The sequence below is a fragment of the Lagopus leucura genome, unplaced genomic scaffold (assembly GCF_019238085.1).
Source record: "Lagopus leucura isolate 7727_CA_CO unplaced genomic scaffold, USGS_WTPT01 Super-Scaffold_100004, whole genome shotgun sequence".
Classification (NCBI taxonomy): Eukaryota; Metazoa; Chordata; class Aves; order Galliformes; family Phasianidae; genus Lagopus; species Lagopus leucura.
Window position 1 is genome coordinate 44,593,420 of NW_024962264.1, and position 13,706 is coordinate 44,607,125.

At 42.1% G+C, this 13,706-nt stretch overlaps 1 protein-coding gene across 1 annotated transcript; it reads right to left on the minus strand.

Moving 5' to 3' along the window:
* Positions 1-172: 172 nt before the first annotated feature.
* On the minus strand, positions 173-6,345 carry SRD5A3 (steroid 5 alpha-reductase 3). The gene is made up of 5 exons (XM_042871169.1): positions 6,142-6,345; positions 3,827-3,978; positions 3,206-3,400; positions 1,876-1,998; positions 173-1,370 (listed from the first exon to the last, which is right to left on the minus strand). Exons 1-5 carry the CDS (start codon positions 6,342-6,344, stop codon positions 1,111-1,113), a joined length of 933 nt encoding a protein of 310 aa, XP_042727103.1. The 5' UTR covers position 6,345; the 3' UTR covers positions 173-1,110.
* Positions 6,346-13,706: the final 7,361 nt, after the last annotated feature.

A 13,706-nucleotide genomic window follows, 5' to 3' on the forward strand; every position in this document is an offset into this window, starting at 1 on the left:
AGCGCAAGCGGAGGAAGCGCCTGAGCGCTGCCTCGGAAAGAAGGCGGCGAGGTTCGGTGCCGGGAGGGGGCGGCTCCGCGTCCCACAGCTGGGGCTACGGGTCCAAGGAGAGCGGGCACTGAGGTTTCAGGGATGTATTTATCGCGATTTTGAGAAATCAGACCAAATGGGATGGAAAGGTATCAAACATCCTTTAATTAACCATTGTGCGTCATAAGATATACCGAAGTACATAAAAACTCTTCTCATATACGAAATGTTGTTAAGTATACTCAAAGAAGTGAGAACGCGCTGGAACACCAGCGGCCCTCTGCTCACACAGATCTCAGCCCCTCCCGGACCACGAGGAGGACACACCGTCCAGTTGCTGAGTGCAAAACCCACCTCGCCCAGTGCTGAGCGGCAGCACCTCCGAGCTGCAGGCCCCCTAAGGAGCAGGGCAGGCTGCTGTCACCCCACGAAACACAAAGGATGTCAAGGACCTGACCTTAGGATGCAATCTGCAAATTCTTTAGACAGAGAATCTTCCACGATTTTCCCAGATTAAGGATAAACAAGGGGTGTTTTGTGCTTCGCTTATTGCTGCTGCTGAGTGAGTCACCGCTCCAGCACAGCTTCCTCCACCACTCCTCTGTGCTCACAGTTGCAAGGCACTGCCTGGTTTTCATTACCACCAGGGAAACACAAAAAGCCAATGCATCATTTGCCTCCCTCTGAAGAGTTACAAAGAGAATGCATATAAATATGCTTAAGTATTAGGCAAGGCATGAAATACAGCACTTCAAATGATTCCCTGCACTATCGTTTCTCTTCAGTTCTCATGTATATATACTGTGGCTTGCTGCACAACAGTGAATGCTTTCTGCATAAAACAGGACTCTAAACATGGAAAAGACCCTGTTAGCATCTCATCAGTTCATTAAGGGCTTCATTAAACTTTTTCTTTGCTCATATGATACACAGAGACCTTATGTTTCCCCACTTAAATTAGCAACTCTTATGAGATAAAAAAGTTTTTAACCTCTATAACATAGAGAAAGTGTGCAATTTTGTCTTGACTTTAGTAAAACATTTCCCAGTTTGCACTGAATACGCTTTAGAAGGCATATTCTAAAAAATAAACGGTATAAATGCTTTTCGATGCTTTGGGTAGGAGGTAAATTTTTCCTGATAGAACTCATGACACAAAACAGCAGCCAGTGTCTGGTTAAAAAAGACATACATCACTACAAACCACCATGTCACATTGTGAAATCCAAATGTGATGGCCATAGATATATAGATGAGTAGTTCTGCAAAATAATGAGGGCAAGAAACCCTTTCAAACCAGTCTCCAAAAGGTATACTGTGTTTCAGACTTAAAACTTCTCCTGCAACAGAAAGAAATTAATTGAGAACAATGCATTAAATGAGCTTTTCTACTCAGAATTACATAATAACACTCATTAAAATGATCACATCGTTCACTCCATCTGACCTGGCAGCTTTGTATGTCTTACTGAAGTAAGACATCACTCTGGCTGTTTGTGAAAATACAGAGAAGGAAATGTATTTTTACATTTTTTCTTTCTCCATTTGTATGGAGAAAGAAGTGATGGTTCAGAGGAGTGGTACAGGTCCTAAGCATTATTATTCGCCTGTTCTTAGGATGACAGAAGCTAGACCCTTCAGTGTAACTTCTGAAAAAATATACATACGTATGTAACGTTCAGCTGTCTGATCCCAAATGGTTCCATTTAACCTACTGAAAATCTGAGGAGTGCCACACTATGAAAAAATACTGGTGTTTTAAGGTGGTAGAAGCTACATAAGCCTATTGAAACAACCAACAAATATTTACATAAGTAAATTGTTCACAGAAATGAAACACCTTACCTGATTTACTTTTTCTAAGATTAGCTAGAATCACAAGACATCTGTGCTGGTGAAGAGAGGCCCAAACATACATCACAATGCCCATGATGTGGTACCAGTAGATCTGCACAGAAAGTCCTTTTCCTGAATAAAATACATTTCATTAAAATATGTTTTATCTTTTTCTGAGCATTGTCCCAAAATAGCACATACACATGTTGTACGTGTCTTACAAAATTTGAGTAGCAAGATGCTACTTTGTTTTTTCATCCAGTATCTTTACGTACACTATCACATACAACTGATACATAATTCAGTCTCAGATCTCAGACCTGAACTCTGTTCATAATTCTTACTATCCTAATGAAAGACACTGCTATGTCTCAAGTCAACATACAAGTACAGTTTGCCCTGTTCACAGTGAGCTGTATATATACACACACTGTAAGCCTCTTACCCCAGCAAAAACTCTGTATTGAGGATGGTCTCCCCTATGTACAAGTGGATATATCATCTCTGAGTATCCAGCAGATAAGTAGAAAACAGGTCCAGATTTAAAAGGCTTTATCAACTCATACACAGTCTGAAGACTGTTTTAAACATAACTTGATTAAAGTAGACCTGATGTGGTTCAAAGTGGTTAAAAGCTTTGCTAACGTCACATACTGGGTAATGACCATACTTTTATGCCATAATGACCATTGGCATAAAGCAGTCACAGGAGAAATGCTACAGTCAGCTCAAGTGTTGCAGAGAAACAAGCAGCAGTTCAGTGGAATGTACTGGCAGAAACAGGTCATAAAATTCAAATTTCTGCTTTATTACATTACAGTACCAAAAGAAAGAAGGGGCTGACTGATAAAAGGCAGAGAAGTGGGGAGTTCTCAATGGAAGGCAAAGGAACTGACCAAGACTGTCCTGCAGGCTCACCTGAAAGGAAAGCCTATGGCAAAAAAACAATCTCCAATTTGACAACTGGAGTTATCTAGTGATATTTGAAACTGGCAACAATTATTTTTCTTCACAAAGCATATATATCTCAATGGCAACTGATCCAAAATAATTGTAAGAGTATTTACAGTGAGATGGAGTAATGGTGAATTTCATGGAATAACAGTGGTGATTTAAGATAAAAATTATTGAACAAGCAAGAGCGTGTCTGTAATACTGCTTGATAAAGCAACATGCTGAAATGTTACTTTGGAATATAGCAGCAAGTTATTATTACTTCTCATTAATTAACACACTTGTCACACAAGTCCTCCATGAAATCAAGTGAGCCACTTGCCTTGACGGAAAGAAATGGGAGGAAAAAAAATGCATCTTTGGTAACAATGAAGCAGGTACTCACCATTCCTAACACTCGTAGGCACTTGACACAGCACAGTTGAGCCAACAGCAACGTAATAACCAAGTCCAAAGCAGTACTGCACAATGTGGATGACGCCATCGGAAAACACGCTGGTATAGAGGCATTCTGCAAGTCTCTGAAAGCTATGCAGCCAAAGGAGCAGGAGAACCAAGAGTGCAGAGAAGTGTTCACTGTCTGCTCACAAATAAAAAATAACGACTTAGGAGAGATAGGACCAATTTAACCCCAACAGTACTTCAAAAGAGCTAATTTTCCTCTCCCCAAAGCAAGATCCTTCCCTCTTTTTAAACTAACCTAGCACTGGCAAAAGTATTTGTACATTTGATGCACTGCTGACTGCAGAGACTGAGCATGACTACACCTACAAGGAGCTAATAGCTGTTCCTGCTAAAAGAACTGCTGAAAGCTACTAAATGCATAGCATAGAATGATTTCCACCATGAATAATGCCAAAGGGAACTGGTAATCCAGGAAAGTCATTTGGAGCCTAGTTTAAGAGCAGCTTACAAGGTAGCATACGAAGAATACACATTAAGCCAAGGATGGTAACACAGTTTTGTAATATTTATGTGGCTGCTTCATAATAGCAGGAATACCTACCTGTATTCTGGTTCTGCAAATCTCTGCCAAAAGCACTATGGAAGATTTGAATCCATGGGGGTAATGACGCTCCAAGGAACTCAGCTTGAAAAAGCCTCATCAGTAGAAAGCCATTCCAGAGTATAGAAACTACATAAAAATGAATAAACCACCTGTGGGAACAAAAAATGCCTTCATTAAACTTAATGTTCTCCTCATTTTTCAGATGGAAATGTAGCTGAAGGACATGCTTGTCTCATGGTGAGTACATGCCTTTTTGGCTCATTTATCAACAAGATTACATTTTCTTAGAACACTCATTCCTTCTCTTTTGGAGAACTAGGGGGTGAGAAGACAAATTCATTAGTTAGTGAAGCAAAATAAAATAACACTCTCCAAGAACAGCTCACGTACATCTCAACAGCAATAAAGAGGCCAAGTAAGAAACTCAAATGCACGTTCCACTACAGCTTGCCCATTAGCAGTTAGTAACCCCTGTGGGTGTTCACTCCTCAGTTCTGTCACCTGCCAAGCAGAGGCAGTGATGTTTGCTCTGCAAATTTGCAACAGCAAAAAGAAAAAAAAAAAAAAGCTTCCTCCATTTTCTGCTTAAAAGACAAACCAAATTTATACATAGACAAAACCCTATCTCTCCCTTGAAGCTTCAAGCTCTTTCTCTCCCAAACTATTACTTGCTAGACTTATGTGTCATCAGAAAGTTTAACAGCTGGAGAACTTTCCTCACAAGCAGTGGTTTTTGTCACAGCAAAAAAATAAATAAATAAATAAACAAGCCCTGCCAGCTTAGCTGAGAAATACCCTGTGAGATTTCAACAATCTCAGTTATGCATGGTAACGTACAGAGCAATCCAGCACTACAGTAACTGCACATGTCCTTCAAGGAAAGAGGAATGCTGTGTTTGCCAAACCAACCTGAAATTAATCATAACATTTGACAAAATGAAAGAAGAGAGTTAAAAACCAATCTGGGCTGGTGAAAATACAATGTTTGTTCAAAAACAAGCTACAGATGAACTGGACAGAAAATGCCTCAACAGCTAGCTTCAGGATCTTCTCAGCTAGCAGGATTACAGGTTCAACACTGCAGTAACAGAATTGTTTCATACATTCTGAGAGCTTGATATCAATTCACTGAGAAAGCCATATTCTTTAGTTAGCATATTCCGTAAGAAGTGGTGGGAAACTCCTGTTGCAGAAAGGTCAATTCAGATGAAACCCTACCACAATAATACCATACTTTGCAATGCACTGCAACTAAAGCCAACGCTTATATGAACCCTTCTTCTTGCTGTGGCTACTGCAGAGCTTAGGTGCATCCCTGGGAAACTGGAGCCAGAAGCTTGATAACAAAGACAATACATGATAACATCTCTTTTGATGTGTGTTGCTATTATTATTATTATTAAAACATTTTCTTTGGAAGCAACTTACGTAAACTGTATTGTTGACAACTGTGATAGTGATATGTTGCCTCATTAGGGATGACTGAATCTTTGGGTTACATAGCACCCTAATCATGTCCTGACAGACTTGTAAGATCATGTCACACCTGTGTTCGAATCAAAGGCCAGTTCTTGCCAAAAGTCTCAGCTGAACAAAACAATGAGGTCACGGTAACATATAAAAAGCTGTAAACTTTTAATTCCCTCTTTTATTCTATTGAACATAACCCATTAAGAAGAGGTCTTCAGGCAATTTGGTTGCTGCAGTAACTATTTCAGACAAAAAGTTGTGCTTGGGTAGCAGGACAGTTCTTTCGCTTTCTTAGAGACTGTTCACACAGTATCCAGATATTTGTATTGACATGCTATTATCAGCACCCTGTGGTGTGTTTTATAAAGGAACTCAGAAGGAAGAAGACAATGACAGAACCAATGATCCATGCGGATCCCTTCAAACTCAGGATACTCTGTTTTATGACGGAGAATTGATTTAAGAAAGCAACCCCGCAGCAAATTTGCACAGTCACACTGACACGCACAAGTCCATCCTTCCAGTCCCAGATCCAGTCTTGCTTTAAGGTTTGTTACACAGATACTGCATGGGACTGGGATTCAGGAGTAAAGAACATCAGAGCCTCACAATCAGCACCTCATGCGAATCATATCCTTAGCCATATCGTAGTTCTAGAGCACGCAGCGGCGCTGAAAAGCACACAAATCAGCTAGTAATGTACTGAGTATTAATATTCCAGATCAACGCAACCCTCCTGGTAGCCGAACACATCTGCAGGCACCGAACGGGCACCAAAACGACACCTGAGGGCCTTCGACGCCCTCAGCTCGCAGTCGCGGCCGCCGCTCGGCCCCCCTCACCTCTTCGGCACCTGTAAGAGGCGCAGCCAGGCAGCCTGCTGCCCGCCTCTCTTGGTCTTCCCGTAGCGGATGAGGTCCTGAAAGAAGGCGGAGGCGATGTCGGTGCCTCCCCCGGGCCGCCGCGCCTGGGCCCGGTGTAGCAGCAGCAACACCAGGAAGCCGGCGGCCAGCAGCGCCCAGGCGGCGCCCAGAACCGCCGGCATGGCCCCGGCGCGGCGTCTGCGGAGCACCGCCCGCCACAGGCCCGGCCCGCCCCGCTCCGCCCACCGGCGCGGCGCGTGGGGGGCCGGCCGGCCTCGGACTGCGCCGGCGCCGCTGTCTGCAGAGCGAGACGTTTTCAGAGCCGTCGCTGCTTTGCTTTCTTATTTCTGCGGAGCTAACATAGCTAGGGATAAATAAAGTGTGTATTTAGAGTGTTATCTAGCGCCTTTCTCTGTGTGCAAACGGGCACGTTCGCTGTTTCTTTTATGTTTTCGTTTGGAGCTGCCACTGCCTTGGGCGCTGCGGCACATTGAAAAGCGCTGGGGAACCTGCCAGTTGCACCGTGATGTCTGGGGCAACCCGTGAACTGCACTGCTGCAGCCTGGGACACCTACTTTTCATTTTTTTCCTAATATTACCCTCCTCTACGCATGCTGGAGTCCTGTCCTTCACTTATTATGGTCTAGAGTAAAACTACATCTAAAGTCAGGAGAAAATAGCTGAACAATATTTCAAAGTCTTTATAGAATCGCAAAAAAGACCGCTCAGGTTGAGACTAGCATGACATCATGCCCACTAACCGTGTCTCTCAGTGACACATCTACACATTTCTTGAACACCTCTAGGGAGGGACAGTGACTCCACCACCTCCCTGGGCAGCCTGTTCCAATGACTCTTAACAGGGAGAAATGTTCCTAACATCCAACCTGAAGCTCCCCCATGCAACTTAAGGCTATTGCCTCTTGTCACATCACAGTTATCTGGAAGAAGAGGTCAACCTCCACTTCCCCACAACCTCCTTTCAGGTCATCATAGAGATCTCAAGCCTCCCCCGAGCCTCCTCTTCTCCATACTGAACAATCCCAGTTCCCTCTGCTGCTCCTCATAAGACTTGTGCTCCAGACCCCTCACAGCTTCCTTGCCCTTCCCTGGACACACTCCAGGTCTTGGTGACTTTCTTGTAGTGAGGGACCCAAAACTGAACACAGTACATGAGGTGAGGCCTTAATAGAGCTGAATATAGAGGGTTGATCACCTCCTTGCTCCTGCTGGCTACTTTAAATACAGAGCAACCTGATTTTGTTAGTTTTTAGTGCTACTTCAAGCTGTCCTAAAGTCAGGAGATTTTAAGAGCTTAAAGGAGTGGCAACTGTCTTGTAGCTCACTGAGACTGAGGTCTGTAGTACACACAGGTATTTTCAGAGGAACTTTTGTCAATACAGCTGTACCTCCACAGCACTTAGGTGAGAGTAGAACAGTACTTCATTTCCTGCATTGGATTGAATTATGTCATTGCAAGCACCGTATTTGCATTCCAACCAAATCCTAAATACATATAATATGTGTGGGTTTTGTTGTTGCTGTTGTTGTTTGTTTGTTTTTTTTCTTTCTTCTGTAGATCAAGCTTGATTCAAACATATTCTTGAATTCTACCCAGGACATTTCCTAAACAGAGGTATAAACCTTGCCTAAATGATTTTGAGGATGCATTTATGATTGTGTCAGTCCATCTTAACAGTAGATCCTGCAAGGCAGCACACTCAGCTGAAGCATTCATGGCATCAATAATATTGCTTTGTGAAGAAATAACAAATACTCTTACGTCAATGTTTTTTGCCAAATTTCAGGACTGATTCTAATGTTCTTGCAAATTCAGTAAAACTGAACCATAAATCTGTTTCAGGGATTTCACGACCAAGCCACTCCCATGGTGTATGGTGCACCAGCAGCACAGGAAACCAGGATCTGATCTCAAAATGTGGTCATGTTTCTGGCAGTTTCCTCGAGGCTTAGGTAACTGGAGGAAGAAAGGGAAGGAATACAGCTGTGAGGCTGGGAAATGCATTGGAGGAAAGAGGAACTGATGGTTGGCTGTTTTAAGTACACGTTCTACATATTTGCAAGTTATGCTGAGGAATATGATACCTTTTCAATATAACTTGAACTCTGCTACTTCTTTCAATTGTGTATACTTCTTGCACAGTGGTAAGGACTGCTCTTTTTAGGATTTTTCCTTAGCACTTGGCATCTAAGGCACGTTATTGCACCCTGTGCAGTGACTCTTTTTATGCGATGGTTCCTCTAGGTGGCACCAGCACTCTGTGGTTCCTCGAGCGCCAGAGTAGGTAGCCCACTTGCCCTCGTCTTGCTGCCCGCAGAAGCTCATGGTCCTCCTTGGTGGATATCTTCCCAATGGAAATAGAATCCTGAAGGATTCAAAATAAAAATGTCTGTCAAACTTCATGCTCCTGGAACCAGAGTTGTTTCAGTGAATATCATGCAAAAAGATTTGCAGCGACATCAGAAGAACACAACACATTTTCAGCAAGGTGTGGAGCATGCAGGAGAGTTATCTTGAGATGTTACAGCAGTGAGACATCAGTTACAGCAAACTGTTTGCCAGACTCTGAAGAGATGCTGTGCAAAAGTTGGGCAGGTGTTTCAATCACTGACTGAACTGTGCTGATGATGCCTGAGAGCTGATGTCCTTTATGTTCCACTGCACTGGACTCATGTGACCACAGCAAGACTACGTATGAGAGTGCTTTGTCAAATGCCTGTGGGGTGGGAGGGTGGAGATTTGCTTCAGAGCTTTTCAGCTCGGGCCATTGTATTACTCAAAAGAATTTGTCTGCTGAGAGACAAAAATCAGTGACATTGACTGGCCAGCCCAAAACAGATTTTACAGCAACTCTGGACTTGATAGACCTATGAATTTATTTTATGTGATGATTTGAATTGATTTTATAATTTGTTAAGAATAAATAGGGAAATTATGAAATTACTCAGATAGTTTTTTTGCCGGTTGGTTTGTTCAGATCTTTTCCCAAGGTAGATTTTAACTTGCTAACAAAGCCTGAAAAGCTTTGTGAGTAATATAGCTATAGGTGGTATCCCAGTGGTCTGTATGGGAGACAATTGATTAGAATTTAGGACAAGAGCAACCTTGAAAGTAGCAATTGAGGCCATGTTCCTTCAGACGGTTATGAACATGCTTGAAGGCAGTGTGAGTGGGGACCCTAAAATCTAGATACTTAATTATAGGACATAACAACCTCTGTTAATTAAGTTGGCTGGTACCAGAGGGTCTGAGGATCTTAATTAGTAAGAATGTTCTTTGATTCATCTAATTAGCATCAATTCTGGGATTTGTGGGAAAATAAACCAGAAAAGCCAACAGATGTCAACATTTTGAAGCTTAAAATACTAGCCTGTGCTCTACTGGTTTTAATCATTGGAAGATAATACTTAGATAGTGGGACCAAGAAAACATAAATCACAGAGCACAAAAAAAGGGTGCTTGGAGATCTGGGAAACTTGCTTCAAAATGCACTTCCCATAATTCAAGGATGACTGCATGTCCTTGACTTTCCAATTAGAAAGTAGCTGATGGAAAGCAGGAATTGCTCTCTGATAAGACAAGAGGTCCCATGCTTGTTGGTGCTGGGCTTACTGGAGGGCAGAAAGCCATACCCACATCACGCAGTATTGGCAGCATGCTGTGCAAGCAGCACCATGAAGAGGTGGAAAAACCTGCCACTTCCACATCATCTACAGTCTTCTCTAAATCAAAGTTAGTCACTCCTGAGCAAGGAAATCGCTGTAGTGTTATGTCTACATGACTCTCAATACGTAATTAATATGCACAAATTAACGGAATTCAGGGTGTGACTTCTACAACTTTCAGAGCTGTGGTACTAAAATACAGGATTTGCTCTCTGTTCTGCTATTTGCTGAGCTTTCACTGATCACAGCTAGTAAGTTTCTAGCCAACATAGTAGACTTGGAAACTAAGAGGTACTTTGGAGTTTCAACTTGGAGAATAAAATCAGCTTTATTCCTGTTCTGAAGATGTGTGATATGGTATTGGTCATGGACTAGTTTTATTCTGTGAGGGCTAAGTCTGGAAAAGCTGTCATTTGCTGTAGAAACCTGCATTTGAGGTTTCATAACATCATTAAAACTCTTTGCCAAAGGGCATCTGTCCATGATAGGGACAACAGGAGCAGAATTCAGGCCCTGAATAGTAGCAAGGGCTCAAATGATAGTTTTATTGCACAAAAATCCTCAAGGAATAGATGGAAGACATACTCACCTGCCTCTACCTTCTGCATATTGCTTTACCTTATTTTAGAAAAATGATGGAATGTATGTACTTGCAAAATGATAAGGGTTTTTGAAGAATAGACAGACTGCATTCAGACACAGGTTTAAAATTAAAGATTTTCTCTTGACATTCGTGCTGAAATTTTTAGATTCATGTACAAAAGTTCAGGGACACTGTTTACCAAAGGAGAAAGATAACTGTTGATAAAAGGGAGGGCAGTTAGCTTTAACAGGACTGTCAGCTGATAAGGGAAAGCTGCAAGTAAATCTGGCAGGCAAAGAGAAATGTACTATCAACATTAATAACTTACAATTGAGGAGGGTCAAAATTTCCTCAAGGAAAGAAAGATTTTCTACATTCTGCTTTATGAACTCTGTGGAAACAACTGTCCTTACTGGCCTTTTCCTACTAGAAGTTGTTCTAGAAGGATGAAAGTTGATTCAGTAAAATTTGCAGAGAATGAACTTGTCTGCATCACATCTTGAGGACCACTCCTCAGTGTGAGTGAGACCCTTTCAGTTTTGATGCTGCTTTTCATTCAGGAGGTGAGCCTGAAAGCTCAGCCTGCATGCAGCCACCCTCTGGAGCACCAACCTGTAATGTGCTTACACATGACTGACAGCTTATCTACTCACACAGCTTCAAGAAGCTCTGCAAAGGCTGTCTTAAGGGGCCTGCAAGATGGTCCATAGAGGTCTTGAAGAGCATAGTTCTGGAAGCAGCTCTCCCACCACTCACTAGCTAAAGGGAGTTATTCACAGCAACAGGGAAAGAAAACTACTTTTTTTTCTTCTTTTTTTCTTTTTCTCATTTTGTAGAATAATCTTGGTTATATATTGTCTCTTTATTATGTAGGACCTGCGTTCAAGCTTTGAGATGTCATCTCCCATGGGGAAAAAAGGTAATAAGAAGTCCTGATGCTGTGGTGCGCCTAGACAGAGGACAAGGAACTGGCTGCATTTCAGATATCCATATGACTTCATTTGGAATACAATTTGTATTGTAATATTGTGAACACCTGGGAATGTACTGAGTTCATTTTTAGGTGTCCGATCTGTACATGAAATCCCATACCAAGACATTTGGATAACATCACCCACATTTACTATGGGCTGTGGGAATGCTATTACAGAGTAGCAGAAGCAGTTTCTTCAATGACCACCATTCAGAGTGGGTACTTATCCCATAGTATGGGAGCTAAAGAAAGTGCCTGCGTTCCAGAAAAATACTACCTGCCTCAACACAGTAAACTGCTAGGTTTGAAAATGGACTAATTTCCTATTCCGGAATGCAGATATATATATACATATATTCATATGCTGTCAGTCTTCTGCTGCATTGTACCATAACATGAAGACATAGGTTTCAGTCATACATCTACTCATACTTACCGGTGTCCTGCCTTGGGAAAGATAGAGAGGTTCGATGAACACTTGCTGCCCATGACTTGTGACTAGAAAGAAATTCAGGTCTTAAACTATTAAGTACAATTAACAGCTGTAGAAACAGGTGTTGAAAATCATTTGTGTTCCTAAAATTATGTAGTTTAAATACGATTTTTTTTTTTGTAACAAACCCTTAAAAGAATTTCTTTTCTAGTGTGCTTCCTGATAAAACATCTGTGGCAAATATTTATCAGAAAAAGTATTATGTCAATCATTTTCTCAATAAGTATTTGTTAGAGACTTACCACTACAAACCTACATAGAAGTGTGATAAATACATCCTGCTACGGCAGAAATGGTGTCTGCATACTGCAAGCATGTTCAGAAGCATCTTATCAGTGATAAATTTCTCTGTGGTGGTTTGTAGTTAGGGGTGCTGAGGTTGGTAGTTCAGGGTTAACTCCTGAGCTGGGGCACAGAATTAAGAGGCAATCTTAAGAAACTGGGACACTGCTGCATGTAGCCCTCCTACTCAAGTTTGCCTGTGATACATCTGGACACAGATGCCAGTGCCCATTCCATTCAGATCTAAGGGCGCTGTTGGGAAAATGATTAAAAAAGAAAAACTCTGGAGGGGGTAAAAGCAAATTAAAGGTCACATGTGAGTTAATTACTTGTAGTGCTGTGTGTAAAGTTTTGCACTGGCTTAAACTACTCTGTTGCTCTCTAAACTAGAGGCTAGAAAAATAAACCAATATGAATGAGCAGATATGATTGAGGCGTGAGGGGTCTCCAACAATAAATAATCTCAGCCTTTGTGTTCTGATACTGCAAGCAGCTTTGGCTAATGTCACATCTTGCTTGCCAGATTCATTGTGTGCTGTTCAGCAGCCAGAGCACGCGAGACAGCAGTTAATAAATATTCACATTGTCTGGACTCAAAACAAAGTTAAGATCATGTGGGGCTGGCTCTATTACATAGGAGAAGATACAGGCTGTTCTCTCCACACCTTTGACTTCGCTGATAAAATGAAATCTTCTCAGGATGGGCTTCAAAACTCTTGGAATGAGAGTGACAAGAAGACTGTTGTAGCAGTAGGGACATGCTGTTTGTGCACGTTCCTTTGCCCTCCATGTTGAGAGCTCAGAGCCACTCATAAATCTGCATCTCCTTGCTCCTAGGCATTGTAGAAAGGTGTCGGAAACAACGGTGTGTGGTGGATAAGGGACAGAGCTCCACCCTCAGCATCTAGTCTCCTAAATTCAGCCTGTTTATTATGTCATAGTGCTTATCTGCATTGCATAAAAAGCAGCAGCATTTTGTTATATACACAGAGTACTATTCGTACTGAAATAACTCTCAGTTCTGAAATAGTTAAAGGAAGGAAAAAAAAGAAAGATGAAAAGGCAGCAGTTTGTACCAGTGCGTAAACCATTTAGTTTTTCCTATCATGGATGTGAGAAAAAATGGCCAATATAGGATCCCTAAACTTTCTCCACTGGCTGATCTGAACCAGTGTTCAGAGCACAGGGCAACAAGTGTTCTACTTGGTGCTGGTACAGTTTGCATGACGAAATATAAGGTCATAAAATATAAGGTCAGAGTGTGTTCAAAGGAGGGCTACAAATGTGGTGAAGGGCCTACAGATCAAGAGGTATGAGGAAAGAGGCTGAGTTTGTTCAGCTCGGAGAAGGGGAGGGTGAGGAGAAGCCTCATGGCAGCCTATGGCTTCCTCATGAGGGGAGTGGAGGGGCAGGTACTGGTCACAAAAGTGGTCACGGCCCCAAGCTGCCAGAGCTCAAGAAGCATTTGGACAGTGCTCTCAGACACAGTTTTAATTTTGAGTGATTCCATGTGGAGCCACATTTGG

Excerpts from the sequence above, each read along its gene's own strand:
- SRD5A3 (XM_042871169.1), bottom strand. The coding sequence starts at position 6,344 with ATGCCGGCGGTTCTGGGCGCCGCCTGGGCGCTGCTGGCCGCCGGCTTC. Across the intron at positions 3,979-6,141 it reads CTCTTACAGGTGCCGAAGAG|GTGGTTTATTCATTTTTATG; the intron begins GTGAGGGGGGCC and ends TTGTTCCCACAG. Across the intron at positions 1,371-1,875 it reads TCTTAGAAAAAGTAAATCAG|GAGAAGTTTTAAGTCTGAAA; the intron begins GTAAGGTGTTTC and ends TTTCTGTTGCAG.